The sequence below is a fragment of the Aspergillus bombycis genome (genome assembly GCF_001792695.1).
Source record: "Aspergillus bombycis strain NRRL26010 chromosome Unknown contig00003, whole genome shotgun sequence".
In the NCBI taxonomy this organism is placed as follows: domain Eukaryota; kingdom Fungi; phylum Ascomycota; class Eurotiomycetes; order Eurotiales; family Aspergillaceae; genus Aspergillus; species Aspergillus bombycis.
Genome location: NW_019170005.1, coordinates 401848 through 420755, shown reverse-complemented (window position 1 = coordinate 420755; position 18908 = coordinate 401848). Strand labels below are relative to the sequence as shown.

Genomic DNA, 18908 nt, shown 5'->3' with positions numbered 1-18908 from the left:
ACTATGTGGGACTAGACCGAGATAAGTAAGAGTAGTTTTTAAGTCCCCTCCACAATGCGGATACGGTCCGTTGACTGGGGCAGACCGGCGCACAGTAGGTTGAAACAGATCCACCGGGCTGTGAAGCGTTCTAAATTGACCCTGTCAGAGACTGAGTATAGCTATTTTTATGATCCCGAGAGTGAAACATGAGAGACATTCACAGTTATGAATACTACTGGCAGGCCTGGATTTTAGTAGATCTTATCTTGATGTCTTCTGTCTGCTCTTGCTGTGGGCGGCTAAAGTTGCACCATAAGACGATCCCTAGGTTGAAGCGGCGGATCAACAAGTGGGACTATCTATAGACTGTCTGGGGATTGGCCTTGGGGTCTGGTGATGATCCACAAGTGTCCGAGTAAGGTATAGTTCGAGGCACCATACACGAAGTGTACCTGAGGTACTGATAGGTTGGGTTTTCTGTTCTGGAAGTCAAATTTTATCCTGTTGAAGAAGCGTTGAAGCTTTCAGAGCGTTTTTCGAGGTAGTTTTATGGTTCGCCATATTCTCTTATACTTACGTCTTTTAGGGTTGATATTATTATTGCGCGCTCTAGCCTCTAGACCGTATGAGGCATGACATTTATCAGTATAGAAAGAGCTGGTAATCATCCTTCTGTCCGGCGGCTAATATACACTACACACGTAGTAAATAGCTCCAATCTAACAGATACCTATAGCCCTTGGACTTTCCAATTCTGGGACGGTTGTTATAAGTTGTCGGTTCTCAACTGGCTGACGAGAGAAGACGGAAGGTCCGAAAGGACCCCATTTTCTCTCCGAAAGAGGCTATCATTGGTGGAGCAGCCATGCGCCAACGCCGCGCAGATCAAGGCCCCCTCCACTGCACATGACCGGCCGGCAAGACCGCTGCAAAGGTCCTAATCAAGCAGCTGTGACGCCATTTCACTGTCCCAACAACCCGTGATGTCGCGATGGGAGATCTGAGGACCAACCATGGCAACCACGAGCGAATGACCAGTGATGCAAATATTTTCCTGGCCTTGACTGTTTCGATCTCTGATAGGTAAGGTACGGTTATCTTTGCTTTGTGCTTGACGTACTTCGATGTGCTGGGATGGCGGCGCTGACTCATTTAAACGACGACTGAGCCTTGGAACGCTCGACCGGATACACGACGATACAATACAATACAATTCGTTACTGTCGGCGCAGAAGATCTGACTTCACCTTCTGGGCCCCAAAATTTATCGAATAGAAGAAACATAGTAACACGGCTGGCAGATGGAGAACGATGGCGTTCATACCAATCGATCTTCATCTTTGCCCACCCGTGCCATGGTGATACTGGGCAACCCTGCCGCGAAAGAGCGCCGGGCACTGAGGGAAAGTTCAACTCAAATTGGTTCACCGCATTGACAACCATGGTCCACCGTTGGTGCCTGTCTAACCATACTGATAAAGCCTTCCAATGACTGGCTCAACTGGAAGGTTTTCGTCTGCATGGAATATCCAAATTGACCTTCTAGAAGAGTTGACCGTAACAGAGTGGCAAAGAATCTGGTATCCCATGGTCATTGTTGTAGTTCTACAGGGCACTATTATGGACGGTCGGTCAATGAAATCCGTGACTATCTTCTGTAGTCGACAGGGCGAAAAGTAGATATTCGGGCACACTTGGCGCTATCGGGTACTCTGGAGGTATTACGAGTACCTCTCTGAAAACCAAATTCAACAAGCACGAAAACTCGGTCTAGAAAATCCACAGTGGTTAAGTATTCGCCGGCCCGGGTTCTGCCCCAGAAATTTCGTAACAGGATCCATCGAGCAGTGGACAGAGTTTGGTCCAGTCCCCCCAACTTTCCGTACCAAGCCTCTGTTCTCCAGTCGTTCAGTATTCTTGTACCCTAAAACCTACCTATCCACCTTTACGTCCCCTAGGTTGAACAATGACCAGTGACTAGCCCATGGTAAGTAACCACCCTAACAATTCAGGCGTAAATCGCGGCTGGCGTCCCAAGTTATTGAATAGCTTGGGATAAGAAGAATCCCTCTGTGGTAGCGGTTGTCAGAGACCCCTTGCATTGAATCGAAGATACAGGACGTACAAGTCTGTGTCTGTGCTCGGTTTTCTAGTTTTTAATTATTATTATTATTATTATTATTATTATTATTGTTCCTAATTGTGATTGAGACTCCAGATATGACCATACATATACCTGCATGCATACCTTTTATGTAAGTACTAGGCCTGTACTTCCTCGTACAACTTCTTGGAGAACAGTCATAACATAATCTACAAATTGACCTGGAATTCTTATTACGGCAATTGCTCTGGACCGGACAATAATTTGTGCGTAATGCCAATCTGTGTGACGCTATCACTGGCTGTGTTGTCATCGCCAACTTTTGGATTATGCCTACCTCGAGGAAGGCAGCCACTCCCGGGACACATCCGCAAATGCAGCTTTACCAAACTGTACAATGAAAATTCTGATCCTCTCAGGGCTGACTTCAAGGATTACTCCTTAGCTAAAGGGAAAGGAAAAAGACAACAGGACAAATGAGCTTGAGTGTTGTGTGTGCATGCTCCGTTATGTGCGGGTAGCTTCAGCACGAGGGACAAAGCACCTGTAAAGGTACAATACGGTAATAACCATGGACATCCATGTACTGTGGAGCAGACCACGAAGCATTCCATACTCGGGGTGCATGACAAGTCCTCACCAGAAAAGTTATGTCCATGCGTGAAACATCCTGGACCTTGAATTGATCGAGTAAAGAAACTGTGACAAATCAACGTAGGATCCCTAAAGAAAACGGACAATATCAATTCGAATTGGAAAACAATGATATTAAGCGCTGGTTTCCCCTCTCCATCTATTCAAATAAAATTGTTTCCTTCCGGTCTGTTCTCGTTCCAGGTCTGGCTGACTCCGGCGAGACACAGCCACCATTGACGCAACTCCCTTGCGGACGCCGAAATGTTCCACATTTGACCTGGGCCATTTCCGCCTTAACCCTGTCCATTTCACTTTTACCCCCCCAAGTTAAGTTGGAGTAGAAACGGGTCGGAGTCAGCTAACATAACCTAACCTAACCTACTTCTTCGCCCGCTTCCCTCCCGCCTTTTCCTCCTCCTCTTTTTTTCTCCTTTTTCCTTTCTTCTTCTCACAGGGTTTGGCACACAACTCTGCCTTCAGATCGATCGCCTTTCCCCTTTATCTTGGCCGCCACAGCCGGTATTTGGTGTCCTGTCTCACGGCCGGCGCCAAACGGTGCGTAGGCTTTGGCCCCCCCCCCATTCAGTTGTTCTCTTCCTTTTCTCTTTTTCTATAATCTGTTGGGCTCTCTCTTAGTCCCGATCCGACTTGCCCCCTCCTTCCCCGGTTCCTGGTTCCTGGGTGTGCGCTATTCGCCAGGTACCCTAATTGTCTCGCACCCTCACCTTCGTACTTGTGACTGCACCTTGATAGGTGAAACGGCGTTTTCTGTGACTTAGTTTGGTGCATTGGGATATTCGTTAAGAGATACCCTTGCTTTGTTGGAGTTTTTCCTGGTCTCGGTCGGTCCGATCACCCTGACGGACCGCACACTATACCTCGAATCCTCGCGTTGACGGGACTTTCGATACCCCCCGACAGGTCTTCCTGTTCGGTTATTGAATACTTTTGAAAAGAAAAAGAAAAAAACGATTAGAATAGCCAGAGAGCCCTGTGCTATCTACCGCTCGATCTCCAATTTAAATTACTTCCTATATACTCGTCGCGAGTCATCGCATGTTTGCTACCCAGTAACCGCGATAATGCTCATTGATGGCGAGAAGTGGGCTTGTGAAGCTTGCGTCCGGGGTCACCGTGTCAGCAGCTGTCACCACAGTGGTAAGTCGATAGACCCCGCCTTTTGTTGTGAGTCAGGAAGATGATTGACTCTGGAGATCACAGACCGCCCCTTGACCCACATCAATAAAAAAGGCCGTCCAGTCTCTCAATGCGCTCACTGTCGCGGTCTACGCAAGTCACGGACAACCCACACAAAGTGCGAGTGTGGTGACAAGAAAAAGAACAGCCACAAGCATGATTTAGATCCCCACCACGCCAATGATAAGCGGGATCACAAGCGTGAGCATGTTGGAGTTGGTACACTGGTTCATTGTTTCTGATCTGCATTACAGAGGACTCCCGTCCAAGATGTGGCTGCACTCATGGACAGCGCTGTACATGTGCGCTGAAGAAGGAACCCCACCTAAATACTGTGCCGGAAACTGGCCTTCCTCTGCCTCAGCATACTATTCTGTCGGAACCACCCAAGAAGCCCCAGTTGACCTCGACCAAGTCGGAGAGCACGCTTACGATATTCCGAGATGGTCACCACAAACCGGCTCATAAGCACAATGACATGGCTCACAAATGTGGTCTGCCTTACACGATTCCCCGGTCTCATACGATCCACTCGACCTCCGATGTGTCTCGTCGGTCCGTCGATCAGATGCCCTTGACTCAAGCGGCCTTGATGAACGAACCATTTGCGACTCAACCATTTCCGGAACAGCAGCCCACCCACGCTCCTCAGCGTCGTGTCAAGTCCGAGCATGGGTCTCCCGAGAGTGCCCCCGTCGTGTCCACGGAAGATGTACCGACGACAGTCCCCCCACTCGACCTCTCGTCTTTCTTCCCTCAGCCTCAGCCCATGAATAAGCCCCCTGAGGCCGAGCCGGTGTCCCTTTCCATGGGGAAGACGCCCCTAAATCCACTCATGACCAGTGTACCGCCTCTTGATGTCTCGTCCTTCTCTACTTTCCCGACCACGACCACATCGCCCGTGAACACCATGGCGTTCCAGGATCCTTACAAGGAGCAGTTTTTTACGTCGCCAGACAACGATATGCCATTGGGCCCTACAGGGTTCAACGCACCCCCTGTCGATTGGTCAAGTTTTCCTCTGTACTCCTCGGATGTTCCTGCCGCGACCAGCACACAAGCTCCCTCTTACGCGAGCTTCGACTACAACTCTATGAGCCATGGTCTACCAGCCCCATCTTCATCTGGCGATATATCCGAAGTGGAGGATTTCGCACCGTTTTCCGGCTTTGGAAACGCAGGCAATGACCTTCAAGATCTCACCAGTGGGAGCGAAGGCTCAGATCTCGATCATTTCCGTATAAGTTCCGCGTCATCTTTCATTGGCCTTCCTCAGGCGCAACTCTTATCGTCAAATCAGCTGGACTCAATCAACATCGACGACTTCCTTAAGTCCGCCAATGAGTCGACAGCAGCACTAGAGCATCAACTTCAAGCCAATATGGGGATGGAACCCAAGCCACTCCCGTCGCAGGACACCTACGCCATGTCGGACGCCCAGACCTTCAAACCAATGACCACCCCTACGACGAGCCTTCCGATCACGACGTCCGCTGCAGATCCCATGTGGCCCGCGGCGCTCTTTGACCCCGCTGCTGCGTCGGTCGATGACAACAATTTTTACCCGCCGTCATGGGTGCAGTAGTGCACTGGCGGACAAGCGCAGGTTTTCTGGCTTTGTGGTCTGTTCGCGGCACGTTACCACCACCTCCACACCGTCTGAGTGACGACACACGTCTTCACGACCTTGATGAGAGATGATGAGAAATGCCTGATATTATTGTTCAATTAGCCAGTCCCAGTCAAACTATACTATAGCATTCAATCGATAAAGACTAGTGTTCATTCAAGTTGATCTGCTTATGGCTCATCTCTTGCTTTGTATCTTTCCTTAGCTCTGTTTGGTGATTTTCGGGTCCAACAGTTCCCAATCAAATATTGCCTAATACTTTGGCGGTTCCCGGCACATGTATACACATTCTTGGCTTGCATCTATAGACATCCTGATTTCTAGCTGCTTATATACTCTTTTTCTTAGAGCATCCACCAGATTCCTCAACTAAACAGTAGCTGGGCAAACGTAGCGAATTCGTAGCCCCGTGGAGAGTCGAGAATCGAGTCCCACGTCAAGAGGAGGGCGTCCCTCCTTGTCGGTGCGGCTGCGCCGGGATCAGGGCTCAGTTCTGTACTACCATTTAGGCTTCCGAACCGGGCTAGACTTGATAGATCATGTGCATGACCCCAACCGAGCACCCCTGCAGTGTAGCGGTGTACGGAGTACATATGTGCCTATTTAAGTGATGTAATCCAGGCCTCCAGGGGGTATCCGGCGGTGAGCTGAGACCTACAACATGTGACCAGTATCTAGGGTCACTGGGGACTCAGGTCTTGCCGGTTACCCTTTCTCGATCCGCTTATTCCATGGATTGACAATAGCCGAACTATGGACAGTCCCAGGCCTGAACCCGGAGGACACGTTACATCAACGAAGTCGAATGGTTCAGTACGGTATAGATACGTACGCATCTGTCCATACATACATACATACATTCAATACATACAGTACGGATTTATAGCATGTATGTATGAGTATTGTACCCTCGGCTAGAGGTATCTCGTCTCTATGTACTCTATACCCTTCCTTACCTTAACAAAAATCAACCCGGGGAACGCCACCTCTCTCTCTCTCTCTCTCTCTCTCTCTCCGTGCTAACCGGAAATTTTCAAACATGAAAAACAAGCAACAGAACACTATGCATGCCACGCAAACCACCTTCCAAATCCAGCAGGGGGCAAAAAACACTGCAGGCTCGCTTCTGATTCTCGGAGAGTAAGGAAGGATAAAAGTAGAATGCAGGTTGAAACAGGTTGCATAGACATACCCCAGGAAGGTCGGTACCGGTGCCCACAATGAGGGATTTATTTCATTGCGTCCATACCGGATATTTTAAGTAAGGAGGGGATGCGTTATGCAAGGGGACGAAGGACAAGCTTTTTGGGGAAAGGCTTGTTGGGTCTTGGCTCTGGATGGGAGGGTTCGATCTGTCGAGTAACCCTAAGGGTTACCATAACAACCGACCGGTGTAGTAGAGGTATGTATGTATGGGTCTACTCGGGATACGGTGGGTATAGTTGGGTGGTTATGTGATGAGCAGAGGGTGGTGATTTATGTGAGTATATACTACTTATATATTAAATTTTTGTTGGGGTTTATGGTTATTTGGGTGATGTTTCATCTGGGATTAGGAATATGGCTGTATTGGTTCTCGAAGGCGTTTGCTAACTTGTTGTATCGATTGAAGATCTACTCGATACCCCTTTTACCCCTCTTTTTGCTTTTTTTTTTTCCCTCTCCCTGATATCGAGTTATTCTGCTGAAGTTTTGGCTAAGCAGAATGGTTCCTCAAGTCTTTACTTGTATGCTCAAGGGACTGAAATTATATTGCTGCGCACCACGCTCAGCGATGGTTGTTGCCAGCATCCTACGCTTTATCGTACAACAAAAATAGCGGTACTCTATAGGATAGACTGGAACTTCTCAGGAGAAAATTTATATTGCTAAGTGATTCTCGGGGTGATGTGCAGTCGTACAAATATCACAGAGTACATGAGCTGAGAAGTTGTCTTCACATGACGGCAAACGAAGCTGCACCACAGCATGTATTACAGAATAATTCTTCCGCAGATTATATCCAAGGAATGGCGCCATAGCTCGTCTGCTACCGCACGAACTTTGACATCCGAATGTCGCATTATGGTGACACCAACCTAAGTATACAGGGGCTCTGAACTCGGCGAAACAGCATTGGTCCAGCGCACACGGATGGTCAAGTGTCCCATGCTAATGCCTCTGTCCATCGCAGTCACCAAGTCAGTGTGACGTTTGTCCAGCTCGTTTGGGAAAGTAGCTGACAGCCGGCAGTAAGTCTTGAGGAGATCTTGACAATCGCTTGCTTTGCCCCCATTGTATGTGGTCGATTGCTCATTCTGCCAAACCCACCATATTACTATGAAAACGTCACAACAAGATGCAGCTCGGTAGAAATTCCTCCTAAAGGCCCGTAAGAGGTTCTTTATGGCGCTTATTTAACCTCTCAAGGAAATGTTATCGTAGAGGCTAGTGTAGCCACTCGCCACCGAAACCCCAGCCCTATTGACTTGAGGTTGAACTTGTCCTCCTGGTTGGGTAGCTGACAGATGTTCAGCAATCTTTCAAAATGACCGTGAAGCTTGATTCAAGCAACCTCCAGGACATGGAAGAGCGATAAAAAAGTGATCGCTGTGACATGAAATGAGGGGACATTGTGGTTTTACAAGATACGGATGATCTAAACCTCCTGCTAGGAGCAAAGAGATTCTGCCCGTATCTAAACCCTTTAGTGACTGGGTCTCATGAGTACCACCGCATCCTCCGAACGCAGGTTGACGATGAGCATGTAACTAGATTGCACTGTGTTGCATTTAGTCCACCACTTCTGTAGAACGCCCTTTCGGCCTTGAACTACCATATAGGTCCTTGCAGCTCCTTCTGGGACTAGCACAGGGTTTCACCAAGCGACTAGGGCAGCTCGTTTCCACCCAGAACTAGCCCATGTAGTGAATAAAACTAGCACCGTCACAGTGTCACATGTCCTATAAACAATATCAGCTTAGCACATTCTATTTGTGTCTATCAGAACACATGAACTCGTTCGGCGTATCCTCGGCGGCATCCTGAGCATCCTTCAGCCAAGACCTGTCCCAATATAATGGAAGCAGCAGCATTAGCTGACACGGTGGGTCGTCTGGGCAATATATTGATAGTTTAATATAATCTTGAACCTGAGTCTCACAATGAACACCCAGAATGAACGTGGCGCCTTTCTCTCGTCCATTGTCAGGATTCTATAGTGTTCTCGTGGCTCAAAAATTGCTCCCTCAGAGACACTCCCTGCCTCTCACTATCCTCATTTCCTTGGGATCATGAACTGAATACAAGACGCAGATCGAGGGTATTTGACCGGATATGCCATGGTGCATTCTCAAGGCGACTGGTTATATGGAGGTCAACTTCTGCTCTCCATCACACCACATTTTTCTCTAAAATAGGCTGGTGAGCCCATGTGGCTACAATCAGACAGTTTATATACTTCGGCGTAATGGATCCGAGCAGACCTTGACGACTTTGGACAATTTCTACCCTATGAGGTGAGCAATATAATCCCCACGAACTGCTTCAGCCCCACAGTACAAGTGGGTCGCACTCTCGTCATCGCTTACATTTCGGAAAAGCAATCTCCGCGGGACACAAGTGAACCCATTCGTAACCAAAAAATAAAAATAAAAATAGAACAATAAAACACCCGAGCTTCAGTGTCTCAGGACGGCGCTTTGAGGGAACCCCATGGGTGCACTGTACCATACATGAACCGTATAAGAAGAATTGCCGGAGTGTTCAAGGAAAGGGACATTATTTCAGTAAACCATGTCAGTGACCGCGGACGAAGAGGATATTTGTCATCTTCCTCGAATCATTCGAGAATGTGTCATCCATGATTGAGATTAATCCCAGAACCTGAGAAAAGACTAGCCATTTTCTACCGGGCCATTCCTTCCTTATTCCCCCCCCCCCTCTCTTTTTTTTCTCTCCTCGTTGCCCCTGCTTTCTCCTTTCTACGATATGCTACGACAGTACTCCGCCGTACTCTTGAGAGGTATTCACGCATAATGTGCTATAACCAATACTAGTATTTCTGCTCAAACTGCGGCGCAGCCCTATTCGACACTATAAGCAGGGCAAGCGGCAATCCAATCTACCTCCTGATACTACTGATATTAATACGAACAAGTTTGCAACAAGTTGACTTTCGGCCCTGCACTGTTCAAGTTACCCTAGGCTAGAGATTCCTCCTGCATGACCCCTAGATACCACCCTCTATTTGCTTATGATATTGTTAATAATGTCAAGATCCTCCTAAAGTCTATCTCGATATTGCTCTTAACCTGTTCTAGGCAAGTGGATCTCAGTAGTGTGCCTACCGGACAATGCGAAGTGGGCCAAACGATGCCTGATAGTAATCAGATGGGAGATTTTCGAGGGGAACCGGTATTTGAACGTTGGTTGATATGTACGTAGACGCATATGGAAGTTGGTACGGAGTACTGCACAGATGAGACGCTCCTCGAAAAGCACAGAGACATAAACGGAATCTGATAACGTCCAGGTTCTGTTTAATTGATGGAGGCGGCAGTACGGCAGTACAAAGAGCCGGTTTGATTTGTTTGACTTTTTCCCAGGCCCACTTGCCAAGGACGCCCAAAGCGGCTTAGGGCCATAATCTACAGTATGGGCAGCAACCTGGTGGCATGATCCTTTGCACCTCTGTTCTGCTCATCCCTGACCCTGAAGCGGATACAATGCGCACAATCTTCGGGATTCGACTCTGCTGTCATGCAAATAAGCTGGCAAACAATAGAGATCAACATGGGGCACCGGCGTCTAGAATCTCTCCGTGTGAGACCATGGTAGTATGACTATGGTGCCACTGGTCCGGAGAGTTACGTTTCTCGAGTCGTGGACACATTGAGGTCAGGACTCAGCTGTGTCTCCCCCCCGATCTACACGTTCATGGAGCTTATCCACTCACACGATCCGAACGTGCCAAGGGTTATCTGACAGTTCATAAGGAGAGCAGCACAGACATAACCGAGATAGTAATATGCACAAAAAGGCCGACAACGAATCACAACGCAATCAACCAGCATCATGGCGGAATATCCGAGTGGCTGAGTTAGGTAATTTAGGCTACGGTACCGAGGAATGATACTCCGAGATATATCATACGTACTGATCGCGTCAAACCCCTAGTAGAGTCATTAGTGGGTCCACTGTCTGGAGCCTGCCTTCTCGGTGTGCGTATCCTATCATCTCATCCTTTCAGGGATCGGGCGTAGCTGAACTCTGGAGTCTGGCCCAGCTCCGTGGGATTCCAAGGTGGGGGCGGCCATTTCTCTGCTTAATTTATTTTAATCTATCGTCCCAACAAACGGCAGGTCATTGGCGCTGTGCCACCTCGGATCGTGTTCGGTATCGCACGAGTGGTGCTGACCATGCAGGTACATCCGCTTGGAACCTAATGCCCTCTACGTATGAGATCCTAGATCGGAGAAAATCTTTCTGCGGGGTCCCTACGCGGGCTCGCTTGCACTTTAGGCTGGCGTGCTCGTTGGGTCATAATTGTGGACCGCACTGTCAAGGATCGGGAGAAACTCTGTGTGCGCTGATTTATTTGAAAACTCTTGCAAGCCGTGTGAAGCTTGTTTCATAAGCAGCATGGATGTCAAAGGAGCTGTCAGTTAAATGGTCCGTCTGCCAAAGTCAGATTAGCCCCTGGTCAACTTCACTTGGCACACTCCGCAGGAGACGGAAAGACCCGGTTACTGGCCTAAAATCCTTTAAAAGATCACATGGGTCTAATAAATATAAGCTGTGTCTCCAGCAGGAAGACCATACAAGAAACATATGTGTCCCCCGTTACTGTCCTTGTCGACACCCCCTAGGATTGTGTATAAACCGTTCTCGACGGACGCATACCATACATCTCACGGATAAACCCCCTAGTACACAACGGCTTCTAACCAGTCTACTTAATTAATACCTCTCACATCGATCTAAGCATGGATCCGGTTGCCCCTGTGCAGGAAGATATCAGGAGGGTCGGGCGGAAGGAGCTATACACGGATTTTGGAAAGCGCATGGAGTATATCAAGACATTCCTGGATTTCACAGACGGTATGTTTGGACAGGCGGCTGCTTTCTATCTTACCAGCAAACACAGACTGCTTATCATTGCACACAGACGACGTCATAATCTTCAATAAAGGCTCAAAATACCTGAAAACAGTTATTCCGGAGCTCACTCATCGTCTCTATGAGAAGATGCTGGAATTCGATATCACAGCCCGTGCGCTCCGCACTCGAAGTACTACGTCCGAAGCACAAATCGAGGACTTGTTCACAATCGACAGTCCTCAAGTGCAACGGAGAAAGATCTTCTGGAAATGGTATCTGACCAGATTATGCTCAGACCCCGGCCAGCCTTCGTACTGGGAGTATCTACGAAAAGTTGGGTGAGTTGTTTTCGAACGATCTTTTCTTGTCAGCACCCCACTGAACATGTCGAATATAGGGAAATGCACACAGGAAAAGTCCTGATGCATCCATTAACAATAGAGTACATCCATATGAATGCTTGCCTCGGTTACGTGAAACAGCTACTCTTTGAAACAATCTCACTGCATCCAGAAATGACAGTCAAGTTCAAATTCGCTCTAATCAGATCTATGAGTAAGGTCTTCTGCATCCAAAACGACCTAATCTCCAAGTGCTACATAAATGAAGGCCAGGAGTTCGCAGAAGAAGCGTCAAACACGACCACTACAGACAATGCACCAGCCATGGGCAAGTGGGACAATGCATCAACCACCACAGGCACCACAGATAATGCATCAATCGCCACTGGCATCACGGACAATGCATCAATTGCCACAGGCATCACGGACACTGCCTCAACCACAACCACAACCACAGACACTGCCTCAATCACCAACAGCGAGGTATCCTCAATGCCCCGGGACAGACAAAGTCACCCCCATTGCCTAATCCCCGGTTTCGACACTTCGAGACCCAACTCAGCAGGGGATACACAGAGCTCAATCTCGCGAGACAGAAACGGAAGCGTCGATCTGGACCGAGTGAGCTCGACAGCCGAAACGGCAGTGTCCTCTGACTGCCCATCCACCTCCAGCAGTCATCTAATCACTCCCAGCGTTGTTACAAATCCCTCAGCATTCGCCTCGCCATTTGCGGTTGGGCATATACACAACTTTGAGACGAAAATATGGTCTTCTGGGATGAAACAGAAGGGGTCCGGGTACAAGTAAAGTTACCTAGTTGGACGTCTTGATTCTATCCCGATAATCCTTCGGGATACCGAATGATATGAGCGCGGATCTGCGAATCCAAATCTTGAGACCCAAAAGCAGTTACCCGATGATGATTTCAACGAGTGACTTGAAAGTGCATCGATAGACTCGTTTTGGAGTTTGTGTTTGGCCATAATCTTATCACCCATGTTGGTTGTTGCATACTTCCCTGTTAGCACTGTTTATTAGTTATATACCTCTGTTCATGTTCTCTCTTTGATTTAAAACAGGCCCTCTCTTCCCCTTGTGTTCCTTATTCTTTTAGCGGGAAAAAAAGCTACGTCCGATTGCTTACTTGAGCTTTGTTTGAACCTGTTATATATACTCCACGTCCAGCTCGTTCTTGCCGTCGGAATGGACTCCCATTAGCACAAATTTTATGGTATGCTTCTACATGCCATTATTTTATGTTTTTAAAAGACCAAATACAACTCCTACAGTTACGTGGAACAGGAACATCTAAAGATATGTGAGAGGAATCAATTTTGTTCTTTCAATGTGAGTAGCGCCATGGATATGGCGGAGGTATAATGCTCTATATTCTCAACAGGTATCACGTGAATCATATGTGTACATGTTTAGCTTTATTCATTTATTTATACTTGGCCATAAATTCGGAGTGGAACTTGACGATCCGTTCAACCCAGTCAGTACCAGGGGCCAGGAAAGTTGTGCGGAAGTGCAGAGTGTTGTCTTTCTGGCCGAAGCCGGAGCCGGGGACAACGCAAACACCGGTACGTCGAGAAGACGCAGGCAGTAGAACTCGTCGGCGGCACGGTTCTCGGCCTTGGCAGCCTCAATGGCCTTGGGTGGGAGGGTGATGGTGGGGAAGAGATACATGGCACCCTAGATATCAGCCATGTTAGTTATGTTCATAGGATAGAGTATTGTGAAAAACATACCTGAGGTTCCTGGCACTCAACGCCCTCCATCTGTTGGAAGGCCTTGTACAAAGCAAGGGCGCGCTTGTGCAGTCCGGCGCTGATTCCATTGTACTCCTTCTGGTACAGCTCATAGCTGCCTTCGCCCTCCTTGGGTGGGTTCACCATGAGCTCAAGCAAGCATTGTCCAATGACTGGTGGGCAAAGCCCGATGCTCACAAGCTTGTAGATCTGAGCCTGGACCTCAGGGTCAAATCCAACCAACTCAAAGTAGCCACCACGATGGCCACACTCGCCCACCATGCCCTTGGACACACTGTGAAGAGAGACCAACTCCACATAGTCATACTTGCCTGGTGTTTCCTGTTGCAGCTGACGAAGCCTCTTCTTGAACGAGACGAACTCGCCCTGGAAGACGTTCGTCTGGTAGACCTCGTCCGCGATAACCACAAGCTTCTCCTCTGCAGCAAGGTCAAGAACATTCTTGATATCCTGGGGGCTCAAAGAGGCACCAGTAGGGTTACCAGGGTTGATGACCACAATCGAACGAACGTCAGTACCGGCAGACCGGGCCTGCGCCAACGAGGTACGAATGGCAGTCACATCGGTGCCCCAAGCCTTTTGCTCTTCGAGGAGGTAGGGTACACATTGCGCGTTCAAGAGCGAAAGGGTGGCAGTGTAAAGAGGGTATTGCGGAATAGGGACGAGGACACCGGCCTGGGGGCCGTTGCAAATGACATTGAGGATGGTGCTGACGCCAGACGAGGCACCAGCGCAGCAGAACAGATCCTGAGGATTGGCCGGGAATCCATCACGCTCCTCAATGAATTTAGCGACACTTTGGCGGATCACGGGTGCTCCCTGGCTGTGACTGTAAGCACCAACGCTCTGGACATCTGCGAGGAGCTTCTTCGTCCGGTCAATGACATCTTGTTCATAACCAAAGGATGTGCGAAGTGCTTCCACGTTGTCCAACAGGTGGGGGTTCTCGAGGAGACTGAGTACTTGGCGGAAGAAGGTGATGGGTTTCTGGTCGAGCTGTTGGGGGTTGCCAATGTTGGCAAAGATGACACTGTCAAAAGGCAATGATTTGTCTCCATTGGCCAGCTTCACACGGTACTCCTCGGCCTTGACGGCAAGCTCACCACGGACGGCATACTTGGCCTCCTTGACGTGGGGGTTGATGTTATCAGGGTTCAGGCAACGGCCTGGGGTGGACAAGGTGCGCGTAGTGCTGTAGGACACTGTAGTCTGAGTCGCCATCGCGGAGTCTGAGGGTATTCGAAAGGGGTCAGTTGTTTTGTTTGAATGAGTCGAGCGCTCGCCCGGATGGAGCATCCGTTGGACATTTAAATGGCGACCCCCATGAGGGGAAGGAATGACCATGCATGTGACGGGGTGAGGGGAGTCCTTTGCTTTTGAGCGGGTGACAGTTCAAAAATACAGGCAGGAAAGTAACTAAACCGATGTGGCATCCAATGAACAGGTGCAGAAGGGATCGACCCCGTGGGACCGAGCGATAGATTTCCGAAACACATACCTGAAGAAGGCCTGAAAGCCCCGGCGGGGAACCTTGTGCTACAGCCGTAAGACGCCCGCGGGATACGCCACGGGCCATTCGGCCGGGAAAGTGAGCATCGTAGCGGAGATGCCCGCACGAGTCTTAACTGCCAGGTCATAGTGCTCTTGAGGCAATTTGTCCTGACGTGATCAATTGCGCGAATTTTGCCTCTCTGCCGTGTGGATTCGCGGGTCACGCAAAGCGCAATTAGTCAAAAATACCACTTGAGGTGTTGTCCAGTGTCGTAGAGGCCAGAGAGGGTCCAACGGCTCACACTGTGCAGGGGGAAAAAAGAATTCCCTGGGAAATTTGGTTATCGCGCGAGAAATTCTGTAGGCGGTGAGTGCCGATCGGCCGCTGACTCATCCATGCAATACGAACTCAATACAACGGTACAGGGCATGGTGGAGTGGATGAGAGCAGTAATGGGGGTTCACCAGTGGAGAGAGACATTGGCATTGTCAATCGTAACTGTATGGCTTGATATGGTTTGTCAGTCCCCCACAGTGGAAGAGAAATTACACTCTATAGGAACCAAACTATCGGCATGGATTGACGGAGGACTGCCCCGTACCTGAAATGCTACCCCACGGGTGCTCCGTACTCCGTTGACCCTACCGATGGTTCCCGTAGCCGGCCGGGGAAGGACGGAATCTGGCCAGATTCGAATCTCTCTATCACCTTTGTATTCACGGGCTGATCTTTCGATTGTCCCTTCAGTATACATACACATACCGGTTTGATAAAACACAACTGTCGACATAAAGCTTATCCTGCATTGGCGCTGTGCTTAACAGACCTAGAAAACAATGACAGTCTGGAGCGACAAAAGAAACCCCGGAAACTGACGCATTTGATGCCAAGTCTTCCCAATCCACATACGCAGCGCTTAGAGCCGGTCAGCCCACATACCGTGGAGATTTCCTAATTGCATGATATCAGATTACAACATTTCGAGGTCGGAGTTGTCTTCGTTCATTAGACGTATGATACAGCAGCCTCGCTTGCTTTTGCTCTAACAGTAATCATGAGGACAATATTTATTAAATGACTCAAACCATCATATTCCTGAGGGATCCTTTGAAACGTTCATGGGTCACAGGACAATCCAGAATCAGACCATTCCCCCAGATTCGTCACCATCCACAGCTTTAGCTCCGCTCACTTCCGCGCAGTCGCACAGCCTGGCCGTACTTCTGAAGTTTCGTAATCAGAGCATCTCCATGCTTGACGACGTCGGCGTACTGTTTGTTCTTGTCATCTGGGCGGTTTGTTTCGATAATGCCATTTACTCGGTCAATAGTGCATGCGATGCGGTTGCTAGCGATGAACTTGGCCAGATCCCTGCAATTGTTAGTGAATATGATTAATATGCTCGAATCCGACTGACTAGAACTTACCGGTCCAAAAAGTCCACCGTGACTCCAAAGTCGCTGGCCATGCTGTTCAATCCTACCACACGGTAGCTCTGGAGAAGCTGCTGGTAGGCGCGGAGTCTCATCTCACGGACAAACCAAGCGCGGTGTTCATACAAGTACCGGTCCTGAGTCAGGAAATTGTCTTCGACGGCCGCCAAGGCCACGAAAAATGATCGGTAGTTGCCGTTATATAGACTGCTAACCAAGTCGGCAAGAGGCGAGAAGTCCACGGGGACTTCAGCCTCAGCTTGGACCCCGGAGCCAGCCCCCAAGGTGGTCAAATTAACGGCGGTGGTAGCAGCACCTGGAGTGGCTCTAGATGTAGAAGCATCCTTCATTTCTTCGTCCTTTGCACTTGGCCCAGAAGACACCTCCCCAGTTAAAGCAGCTACCCGATCCTCCCCGGACCCAAGAATAGCCTTGATCTCAGGTGCGTCCACAACTTTAGCTTTGAAATCGACCCGCTTCAACGACAGCGAACCTGCGAGGACGGAGTAGATGACCAATGCAGAATAGCTGCATAGTTCGTAGCTCGTGAAAGTAGACAGACTGTCAAGAAGTAAAGGAGCAGCGCCGCTATAGGACCGAATTGTGAGCAGGTGTAGGCCTTTATACGCCTTGAGACGATTCCTCCGATCCCAGTCACCACCGCTCTCAATAAGCGTGTTTGCCCGTTCAATGTTTTTTCTCACCGACAGGGTGTCACCAAAGAAGAGTCCAATACGGATCATAGCCAGCACCAAGTCAATCTTGGTTCCGAGGAATGTCGTCTTTTCGAGGAGTGTTTCATGAGATTCCATAGCTTTGTCCTATCCGACATGAGCGGTGTCAGCAACTACAAGTATTGGTATCCAATATAACATCGCCACTGACCTTATCTCCCACGCGCGCCCAGAATTCAGCACGCTTCCCCCGGGCCGCAAGCACCTCGGTGTCTCCGGCTGCTTCTTCCGCCTCGTCTTCTTCCTTTTGAAAAGCATCCAACTCCTTCTTGTTATCCTCGACTAGCGACTGGTATAAGGATTCATCCCACGGAAAGTCAATCTTTTGGGGTGACTTTCGAGATGCCAGCATATTCGAGGTGATCAGTGACTTAGTTGAGCTGGCTTGGTGCTGGGGAACGCCTTCACCGGAATGGTTCAGGATGCCTTCAACGGGGTGGGCAAGATGCCTGTAGAAAGGTGCCATTTTATTCTCGGAGATAGCATCCTGGACCTTCTTCAACGACGTTTGCCGCACTGTTTGCGGACACGATGGGTTGGAAAGGTTGAAGACATGTTGGGCGAGGGTAAGATCGGGGAACTTGATGTACTGCGGGTCGGACCCCATGCTGGCGATGCGAGATGAGATTTCGACGGTAAAGAACGGTTATATAAAGGTAATAGGAAAGAAGAGATGGGTGGTGGAGAGTTGACAGATGCGCTTCCAGTTTGCTTATGAACGAGATACCGGAAGAGGCAGATACATCACATAGCCAACCTACGTAGCTGACCTGAGCTCAGCTGGCGGAATGTTTTTCCAGCCCCGAAACCCGTCACCACCGTCACCTTTATCACGTGAGCTGGGCCATGCTACCTGTGCATTATTATATATTATTATTAGTAATAAAATACCTATTATCTACATCGAGACAGGAGGACTTTACTGGCGAAAGAAATAGGCTAGGGTATTCACTGTTTATTTAGTATTTAATACGAGGAACAGGAAAAGTAAAGCATGAGAAGACAAGCCCTAACTCGACGGAGTTCTTTCTATTCTTGTCTAGATAATAGTGCATGTTGACTCGAATTCGACTTCGGAAATTTGAGCTTCCATTAGATAAATTTTCATAAAGAGCATCAAGTGCCGTCTGATTGTTCGACTATGGAGAGGGGGGAGGATTATCAGATAGTCTAGCAAACGCTAGTCACTATATCCGAGTCGTGGACGGAGACAATGATGTGACCTCGCTTGTTCCCTTGTCGCTATTCTTTACTCGGGTCTTAAATTGAATGGTCCCGTATCCATATTTCTTTGATTCTGAGATCTAACAAATTGGAGGGGAGATACTATACTTAATACAGGCGTGTGTCCTCAGCTGATCAAGTGATATCTGACATGGTATACATGGGTCTTCCTTGGTCCTGGCTTTGGTGCAGCAAACAAGGCCAGATCATACTGTGTAACAAAAAGAAAAAGTGGTAAATTCAGGCACGTGCCGTGGGGCCAAAAGAGCGTAGCAATAT

General features: G+C 48.8%; 4 protein-coding genes across 4 annotated transcripts; 2 read left to right on the top strand and 2 right to left on the bottom strand.

The window, feature by feature from the left end:
* Positions 1-3804: 3804 nt before the first annotated feature.
* Positions 3805-5504, top strand: ABOM_000950 (copper fist DNA-binding domain-containing protein; the record flags this gene model as incomplete). Its single annotated transcript, XM_022528080.1, has 3 exons — positions 3805-3880; positions 3944-4120; positions 4174-5504. 3 exons carry the CDS (start codon positions 3805-3807, stop codon positions 5502-5504), a joined length of 1584 nt encoding a protein of 527 aa, XP_022394152.1.
* A 6011-nt stretch (positions 5505-11515) lies between these two features.
* ABOM_000949 (protoglobin family protein) lies at positions 11516-12781 on the top strand (the record flags this gene model as incomplete). Its single annotated transcript, XM_022528079.1, has 3 exons — positions 11516-11630; positions 11698-11968; positions 12028-12781. The coding sequence occupies 3 exons, from the start codon at positions 11516-11518 to the stop codon at positions 12779-12781; spliced, it is 1140 nt and encodes a 379-aa protein (XP_022394234.1).
* A 630-nt stretch (positions 12782-13411) lies between these two features.
* On the bottom strand, positions 13412-15383 carry ABOM_000948 (putative alanine aminotransferase; the record flags this gene model as incomplete). Its single annotated transcript, XM_022528078.1, has 3 exons — positions 13412-13669; positions 13726-15119; positions 15245-15383. 3 exons carry the CDS (start codon positions 15381-15383, stop codon positions 13412-13414), a joined length of 1791 nt encoding a protein of 596 aa, XP_022394263.1.
* Positions 15384-16416: 1033 nt separating this feature from the next.
* ABOM_000947 (proteasome regulatory particle lid subunit RPN7) lies at positions 16417-18012 on the bottom strand (the record flags this gene model as incomplete). Its single annotated transcript, XM_022528077.1, has 3 exons — positions 16417-16609; positions 16666-17492; positions 17557-18012. The coding sequence occupies 3 exons, from the start codon at positions 18010-18012 to the stop codon at positions 16417-16419; spliced, it is 1476 nt and encodes a 491-aa protein (XP_022394281.1).
* Positions 18013-18908: the final 896 nt, after the last annotated feature.